This window comes from Solanum verrucosum, unplaced genomic scaffold (genome assembly GCF_900185275.1).
Source record: "Solanum verrucosum unplaced genomic scaffold, falcon-dt-bn FXZP01000088.1, whole genome shotgun sequence".
Taxonomy (NCBI): Eukaryota; Viridiplantae; Streptophyta; class Magnoliopsida; order Solanales; family Solanaceae; genus Solanum; species Solanum verrucosum.
In genome coordinates, this window is record NW_026020077.1 from 1,627,481 (window position 1) to 1,636,843 (window position 9,363).

The following is a 9,363-nucleotide window of genomic DNA, read 5'->3' on the forward strand; positions in this document are numbered from 1 at the left end:
CACCCCTTTTTTTTCTTTTTTCTTTTTTTAATCTATGCTTATTTAACTGGAACAAAGCTTTTCAACGTAAGATATTAGAAACTGTACGGTATATATTTGCTAACTTTTTAGATATATCCTCGTGAGTGAAAAAGCTAGTATCATATTCCAAAAAGTAATCCGGTAGCCTAAAGATACCATTCAATAAAATTATATCCAGTGAATTAACTTGTCTATTGGGCACTTGTTAAGAAACAATCGACTCTAATTACCCAATTGCACTAAAGATTTAGAAGTTACTAATACCTACTCGAAACAAAATAAGAAACATTAAAAAGGGAAAAAATGCAATATTTAATTTCTGAAACTGATCATACCTTAAATTGTGCCAATATTGCACTTCAGAGTTCACTCTAATTCAATCGCCTGGTAATGAAGTATTATGCCCCAGTTTGATCAAGGACAACAAGTCCATCTACTAAACAAGAAACAAAATTACATATATAATCACAAAAGCAAATAAAGACGAAGACAAGTTCGTTCATATAAATAAACTTTACCTCTCTCCTCTTGCCGGTATATCTAGAAGCCAAACAATTCTGCAAACTACACAACTTGGGACACCAAAATCATTAACCCCGACGAAACTCTAAATCCAACACACCTTTTGGGCAGCTGATCGTTCCTCAATTGGTGCTGCTTCCTTTTCTATTAGACAGCAGTTCCTACCGTATAGGACCTTCAAAATGTATTTTGACATGTAACGATAATACAATCGACTTCCATCTCTCAAAAAGGAGTAGTCGCTGACGAAGAAGAAGATAATGAAGCAAATTGGAATCCGCCCTCATCTGCGGCGACGGCCTCTGTGGTACCAGGGCTGACCTATGAGGAGTATGAGAGAGCGATTCGACATGATCTTCGAAAGAAGCAAAAGAGCACTCAACAAGCAAATGGCACAAAGCAAGTTAACAATGTTGTATTGACCAAAATGATTGATAATGATCTGTACTATGGAAGGTAGCAAGGGTAATGCCGTATGCATTTACCACTACATTAGATGAACACTGAGAAGCCTAATTTTTACATCAAGAAATATCCATCATACAAGAAACTCAAAAGAAAGATGAACTAAGGAGGACTGGGTAGTCCGTGCCCATCTACCAATCCCAAATAAAACGGACTTGGAGAAGGCAGCAACGAACAGCATGCAGAGATGCAACAAGCTAATGTATCTGATTCTTCTCATTAAGATGCATCACGTAGCCCAAAAGACGGTAACAGCCAGCCTCTTTCTTTGGCATGCTCCAAATAAAACGTGAATTTATCATTTGCATTCGGAATGTCAAGAGCCAGATCTTCAAGCCCATCATTGATCCTCCCAAAGCCTTTAGTCATCTGGTTTATGGTGATAAGCCCCTCGCTAAAGCATGCTTGCAGCAAATCCAGTATCCTGTCATTCTTCTTCTCCATTGCCATAACCAAAGCTTTCTTCACCACCTCGTGATTGAAGAATGGCATTCCGAGCTCTCGTATGCACCGGCAAGCTTCACTGAGAACACCACTACTTTCAAATTCCTCCAGGAGCTTTTGTATCTTATCCTTTGCATCCTCCACAGCCCAGCCAGTCCCACCACCCCAACACCTCAGGATCCTTTCTCCAGCATGCCGTGCAGATCGAAGTGATTGAGCCGTACAGATGGTCTCCGCTCCACTGCTGCAATTTGGTGGCAGCTTGTTCGATATTTCCTCCAAATTCAGAGGAGCGAGGACATCATCTATTACAGCCCTAGCAAGGAAAAAAGCAAGTTCATTGGAAGCATCTAAAATGTCAAGTGCTGTATCTTCTGAAGATTCCAGTAGCATCACAAATCCATTCACTATGTCTTCAGTTGAAAAAATCTCAATATGAAGTGCAGAAAGCAAAACAGATGCCATTTCCTTTTCCTTGTTTTTCCTGTCCATGGCAAGGGTGATTAGCTTCTTCAGAAAAACGGGGTTAAACTCAGGTTGCCCCAAATCTTCCAAACTTTGGATTAGTTCTGGAATGTCATCCGAGAGAAAATATTCGTGGATTATGCTTACAATTTGTTTCTTGTATTGCTTCAATATTTCATCATCTGGACCATTTGCTTGCCCATTTTCCCCTGTGGCTTTCAGAGAAGATGCATCAAGCCATCCCTCAGAGATTGCCTGAGGAACAATTGACTGGAATGACGTTTTTGCAGAAGGAATATCCAGAGAAAGATCATCGATACTCTCAGCCATCCTAGAAAATCCCTTCACCATTTGACTGGAACTTATAAGACCCTCTTCTGCGGCCTCCTTTAAGAGTTTCAGAATAAGCGGTTCAGCAGACTGCATCTCCATGGCTAAAACTAAAGCTCTCTTGACAACTTCATGATAGAAAAAAGGAACTTCCAACTGTCTTATGCATCTGCATGCCTCAACAGTATCTCCACTCTCAACATATTCCCTCAATAGATCAGCAATCCTTTTCTTGACCTCCTCAACAGTGAATTGGGTGCTTCCCCCCCAGCGCCTCTCGACAAGTTCTGCATGGTGTGGAGCTGAGAGATAGCGCTTCTCAGCAGTTTGCAACACCTGAAACCCCTTAGAGGATTCTGGTACCATTTTTCCGACTCTAGCGATAAAAGCTGGTGGAAGAATGTCATCAACCACAGCACGTGCGACGAATAAAGCAAGGATATCAACAGTATCTGGTATGTCCACTGCCAAGTCATCAGCAGACTCCACAAGCATGTAAAACCCCTGCCTGATCTGGGTAGGGATGATGACATCGGCATAAAGAGCAGAAAGAAGAACTGAAGTCATTTCCTTCTCCTTGTCATGCCTATCCATGGCCATAGAAACAAGCCTCTTAATAATATATGGATGATACTCAGTCGAACCTAATTCCTTGAGATCAGACGCAGCCAGTTCCACGTCAGCAGTGCTGAAGTATTCCTCTATAATTGATACTACAGATTTCTGGTAATCATCTAATGGATCAGAGACAGCAGTTCCTACAAGCTCATATGGCTCCTGTTCATTTAGAGTAACGTGGAGACAGCATTAATATTAAACCCTGATAAAAAATTACTGAGCCAGTATCCTACTACACAGATTAATCTAGCAATTACAGGTAAAACAGACTACATCGGGAATCAATCGGTTCAGGAAAAATAGAATTGCCAGATAGAAAAGTAAAAATTTCTTTAAAAAAGATATGTTTTTGTGTTCTCTTCCCTTCATATGGCATTATAACTCCAAGGATTTAAAGTCAAAATACTGTTCATAACCAGTAATATTCTTAGCCCATTTTACTTGTCACGGTGATGGATGAACTGACGTGGCATATCCATGGGGAGGTACTAGGAGATATAAACTTAAGAACGAAGATATTCAACACAAGGTGGGACTGGCCTCTATGGTGGACAAGAAGAGGAAAGCAAGGTTGAGATGATTTGGACATGTGAAGAGAAGATTCAGAATTGCCCGGTGAAGAGGTGTGAAAAGTTGACCATGGTGGGTCTAAGGAGAGGTAGAGGTAGGCCGAATAAATATTAGGGAGAGGTGATTAGACATGACAGACCTGCAGCTTAAGGCCGAGAATTAGGGTAGAAGGTTAGTAGGTAGTAGAGTGTTGTCTAGTTTCCTTACAAGTATTATTACATTACTCTCCTATTGTCTTATTCTTTTTTTTTTTTTGAAAAGTCCTATTGTCTTATTCTTCGATAGTAATTATTACATGTGTTTCCTTTGTTTTGATTATCATATTATTTGTTGTTGCTACTATTTTTTCTCCATTATTTGCATCATGGTTTATTCACTATTGTATTCCCTTTCCATATCTGCTTTGAAATGCTTCACTTGAGCCGGGAATTTATCGAAAACCTCACTACTTTCATAAGGTAGGGGGTAAAGTTTGCATACACACCATCCTATTCAAACTCTACTTGTGGAATTACACTGATACATTGTTGATGTTGCCCACTGCTCACTACCATTAAAATTTAATTTAAACAAACAAAGAAAAATGCTGATTATATACTTCAAGGGAAATATTGGAGCCTTGGCCTAGCGGTCAAGTAGGTTCCTTAGTGGAAAATGTGTTTAGAGTCTTTAGGATTCACAATATTTTGGTATTTTACTTATCAGTAAAAAGCACATTTGAGAGCCACAAAAATCAGTAGTTGGGAGACAGATGTAAATAAACAGGAAAGAAAGCAAAAACAAATTAATAATGGTGCATTGGGTATACATTATGTAGCACTTGGAAAAATAACTCTGCGATCATGATATTAAGACTAAAATTGTTTTTCCTTTGCATTATCTTTCTCATTGCCGATTCCCTTCCCTCCTTCTAAATTCCTTTCTAAAATTCTAATCCACAAGTGCATAGTGTATATATTTTGAATGGTTTTAGAACTTGAGGGATGGTTGTGTTCTATTGTACAATGTAATATTACCAAAAAAATATTTAAGTACTCCAATAAAGAAGGATGTCACGTGCAATTTAACCCAAGTAACTTTCATTACCTAAGAAGTATGTTTAAATAAGTGGCAAGACTCACCTCACCACTATCATAGTTGGGATCATTTCTATCAAGATGAGATTCAACATCAGTATCGAGCAATTTTCCCCAAGTGCCTTTACCACCAGCACCATCTGTTTCTCACCATCAAATAAGGAGAAGCCTTCAGTATATGGACGAAGAAAAAAAAAAGAAAAGAACATACAAGTTGCATACTTCCGCATTCAAGAACACTGATTAAGTATGCAAGAGAAATTAAAGACATTATATTAGTCAGTTTCCAGGCTTCCATTATTGTAAAATTAGTAAGGATTCCAGAGGATGAGGCAAGACAAGAGGGATTACCAAAACCTAGGCTAGTACCTCACAAGTCTCTCAGCAAGAGCTGCACGCCTGTCAACAAACATGAGAGAGAGAGGGAGAGAGATTGGGGAACATGGAGAGAACCACAAAGAAAAACTCATGAACCTGAAAAACCTAATGTCAGAAAAATGTTTGTACTATCTCTCATGTGCCTAGGGCAAGGATGTACTAACAAACTTCAGCTCTTATTAGTTAGATCTTTGCGTGATGAACATAAACAGTTTTTTGGCATCAACAGAACACACTGCTCACATATCCATGAAAATTCATAAGCGGTGTCTCCCACCCCCTCACCCAAAAGTATATACACTACTCCATCTGCCCTACTTCATTTCAATGCCATTTGACTCAGCAAAGGTGATAGAGCTCTACTTCCCTTCTCCCTCCCTCATGTTCTGGGTATTCAACCCACTTACAAGTAATTAACTTGATGTGATTTATATTAGTAATAAAAGAAGTGGATGTTGAACAACTAACTGAGCCGAGGGTTTATCAGAAACAACCTCCCTCCCTCATGTTCTGGGTATTCCACCCACTTACAAGTAAATAACTTGATGTGTATTATATTAGTAATAAAAGAAGTGAATGTTGAACGACTAACTGAGCCGAGGGTTTATCAGAAACAAACTCTCTACCCCAAGGTAGGGGTAAGGTCTATGTACACCCACCCCTCCCTAGAGGCTCAAACTCCACTTTGTGGGATTAGATTGTTGTTGTTATTGAAGGACTAACTGAAAACTTGACAAGATAAGGAAAACATCACCTCAAGTTCTAAAAATGACTTGTCAAATGAATTAAAATCCTTGAAACTCGTGAAAAATCTTATGTGAACATTATTGCTAGGACAATGGTGTCAAACTAGATTGGAGATGTTTTGAACTTAGCCAAATAAGAAAAAATTACTCGGTATTTTTAAAGCTCGGCTTGAGTTTGAAGTACTTTGAACCTTGATCTCCAAGTAATTTTCCACTTCATTGATCCCTGGGCCACAGTCTTGAGCAAATGAGTACTCTCCTAAATTATTGGTATTGTGTGGACTTTGGAGTACAAATATAGGTGTTCACCGAGAACAAAGGCAGAATGGAGCATGAGTTCAACTGAAGTCATACAATAGAACTTACAGGAGAGGGCAGAATGGAGCACGAGTTCAACTAAACTCAGCATTTTTGACATGCAATGAAAATGTACAACACCAAGTGAAAACTGAAAAGTACCAACATTTCAACAACTATTAGATTCAACGGGCTAAGTGGTAAAACCTTACAGGTTGAACTCATCAAATTTAAATCCTTAATCAACCTCTTACAGGGAACTCTTGGAGTATTCAAGTGACATGAAAAAGAAGTGGTGCGTTATGTGCAATTCACTGCACTGTGGACTCTTTTTGAACTATAATAGCCTAACCAAGGCGTGATTGGTTTACACCTAAGAGCAAATTAAGTCCATTTACAAAGTACATTAACCTAGAATAATGTGAGAAAAGTTCAATTTGCCATATGCCTCCCTTCAAAAAGGCATTTCTATTTCAATTACCAAGTGTAAATTTTAATCAGTTAGACTATAACTTCTTTCATCTTAAGCTCAATAAGAAGCAGCAGGATGTAGTCTGGGTATTAAAAATTCATAGCCAGGGAGTCAATACGAAAACTTAAGAAACACTAAAACATAGTCATGATTGATTCATCCAAAAAGTAATACTACTCACCCTTCTTAACCCGTATATGTTTCCCTGAGTGCGTACGCCGTACATGTCGTACAGCAATCCCAGCCCCACCGCCTGGTGCCTTCACATGATGTTCCGACAAGAGAACGGAAGAAGATTTAGCACCTGGAGATTTCAACGTCGGAGACTTTGGAGAAGATGACAAAACCTCCACATTCACCGGTGCTATATCCAGCATCTCCCTCTGTTGTTCAGTCAAAAATCCCTCACTTGACTCCATTTCAATTCCCAAAACCTGCACACATCAAAACCATCAACTCTCCGCTTAACAACATCAACACAACTATTTTAATTCCTGTTTTTTTCACCTCTCAATTCCTCTGTTCTTGGCTCCTGATCGGTGAGCCAAGAGAGGAGGAGGATACAAAATCGAGAATCAGATCGTCAAAACAAGCTTCAAGTATATTGCTGAAACCCTAGATCAGTGAAGCAGAAGAATCAAAAATGTATATAAATTATATATGTATTAATAGATTTTGTGGATTTACAGATTGAGAAAGTGAGTTGAAATGGATGAGAATGTAAATAAAGAGTAGTATATAAATAGGGAGGAAGATTGAAGGTACACGTCAGCAACAAATGTCGCTATCCACGTGGCATTAAGTCTTGTGTCGTCTCTATTTATGGAGCTCCATTTCAGCGTGGTCCGGGTTAGGGTTTGGTTATTAGGAAGTTACATTGATTGCCCTAATTACTTGCGGACAAAAGTTTACGTGTTTAACTGGCTAATTGTTTTTTGGATTTGATTTGCACTATAACCACTTTTAGAAGAGTTGCTTTAGAAAAATACTTTCCAGTTGTTCTCTTGTCTTTTGATTAGGAAATTGGCATATATTAAGGATTTATTAATAATATAAGACTCTGCTAAGTGGTAATATGATGCATAGAGTTTGACACATGTCCGATGTTGAAAGATTGAAAATACAAGTGTTATAATCTTTGAATGGAAGCCTTGGTAAACAACAATAGTAACCCTAACTGTCCTAAGATAGAGAAATTTCATGTCGCATAATTAGTGATCTGCACGAATGGTGCAATGACTGCTCCGCTGTCTCCGACATGGACCTGGTGAAATTGAATTCTCCGTAAAGATGTGGGAGATCAACGGCTAGACGGTAAGACTTTTGTAAAGTATTTAGTAGGCATTTAGATTTTGAACATGTGATTTAGCCGTTCATTGAAGCTTCGATCACTGACTTTTTTATATCAAGTCAACAATTTTCTTAACCTTACAACACTGGACAAGTGTCAACCCTCATACATGGTTTTACGACTTTGTGGAGACTAGGGGTGTGTATCGATCGGTTCGGTTCGGTTCAGTTTTAAGTATTATCGATTCGGTTTATTGATTTTCGGTTTTTAAATATGCTAAATCGATAACCAAACTAATAAGATATTTGTTATCAGTTTTGATCTTTAACGGCTCGATTTTCGGTTTAACCAATAAGAAAATGATTTCAAAACAAATATATGACTTGTCCAACAATTTAACGCGAAATAAAAAAGAGAGAAATCTAATTACTCATTGAGTGCAAAAAATTTGCTTAGTGTACTAGGTCGTTTGGTAGAGTGTATTAGAGAATATAATGCATGCATTAGGTGTGTGTATTAGTAGTACCTTGTTTGATACATTTTTTCATGTCATGTATAACTAATGCAAGCACTAGTTATACACTCTATTGTGTATTACTAATACCAAGGAATTCTAGGTATTAGTAATACATAGCATTTTAACACTTGCATTATATTAAATAATTACAAAACTACCCTTAAAGCCTTTTCATTTTCTTTGTTGTCTTAAGTTTTTGTTTTTATTTTGATTTGCTTTTCGGTATTTTTTAATTTTTTGGTGTCTTAATAGGCTTTATGACCCTTAAGTATCTTATTTATTTTTTTAAAAAAAACAATTTCAATATAATTTAATAATTTTTTTTACTATTGTGACGATAAATTTGATTAAAAAAATTATTTGCCAACTTTCCACAAAAATATTTTGACGCAATAGTACAACTATTTAATATTATTTTTGAAAAAAAAAAGAAGAAGAAGAGTTAATGATGTTTTAGCAGAGAATTTTTTTTTGATGTTTTAGCAAAGAACTTTTTTGCAAAGGAAGTGTACAAATAAATAAAGTGTGAAGGGTATATTTGTAAACATATATTTTTTAATAGAAATTATGCAAGATTTGTTATTTCTAATACATCAAACCAAACAATGTATAAGAAATAATGTTTGCATAACTAATGCAAGTATTACTAATGCAAGCACTATTAATGCAAGCATTACTAATGCACTTTATTTTGCATTATTCTTATACACTTTACCAAACGACCCTAAGTATAGCAAATACTCATAATTCACAACCCTAGTTGTTGCCTAACCTTTGTCGTCGTCGTTCTTAGTTCTTTAAGTGTTTGACGTTGCGAACCTAAAGACTAAAGTAATACTAAAACCTAAAGGATAAATGCAGAGAGCAGAGTTAATTAAGTAATGTTAATTATGTAGAGTCCTTATAGTTATAGTCTAATATAGTGATTATATTAATATTTTTTGTTTGATATTTATGTATGACTAAGAATTAAAATAGTAAATTATTATATTCTTAATGGGTTATCGGTTAACTCAATAACCCAATATTAAAAAATCAATATTGAACCGATAACCCAATAATTTTTTTTTATAAAACCATTAAATAATTGTTAACCCAAAAACCCGATAACAATAAACCAATAACACTTTTTTCGGTTCGATTTATCAGTC

The 9,363-nt window shown here is 36.8% G+C and overlaps 1 protein-coding gene across 1 annotated transcript; it reads right to left on the reverse strand.

Annotated features, from left to right (window-relative positions):
- Positions 1 to 1,193: 1,193 nt before the first annotated feature.
- Positions 1,194 to 7,107, reverse strand: LOC125823979 (MA3 DOMAIN-CONTAINING TRANSLATION REGULATORY FACTOR 1-like). Its single transcript, XM_049503329.1, has 4 exons — positions 6,912 to 7,107; positions 6,586 to 6,838; positions 4,557 to 4,651; positions 1,194 to 3,024 (listed from the first exon to the last, which is right to left on the reverse strand). The coding sequence occupies exons 2-4, from the start codon at positions 6,821 to 6,823 to the stop codon at positions 1,228 to 1,230; spliced, it is 2,130 nt and encodes a 709-aa protein (XP_049359286.1). The 5' UTR covers positions 6,824 to 6,838; positions 6,912 to 7,107; the 3' UTR covers positions 1,194 to 1,227.
- Positions 7,108 to 9,363: the final 2,256 nt, after the last annotated feature.

Bases quoted from the DNA above. Each gene is read 5' to 3' on its own strand.
- LOC125823979 (XM_049503329.1), bottom strand. From the start codon at position 6,823: ATGGAGTCAAGTGAGGGATTTTTGACTGAACAACAGAGGGAGATGCTG. The intron at 4,652-6,585 runs GTGAGTAGTATT...GGTGAGAAACAG, and splicing joins ACATATACGGGTTAAGAAGG to ATGGTGCTGGTGGTAAAGGC. The intron at 3,025-4,556 runs GTGAGTCTTGCC...CTAAATGAACAG, and splicing joins CCAACTATGATAGTGGTGAG to GAGCCATATGAGCTTGTAGG.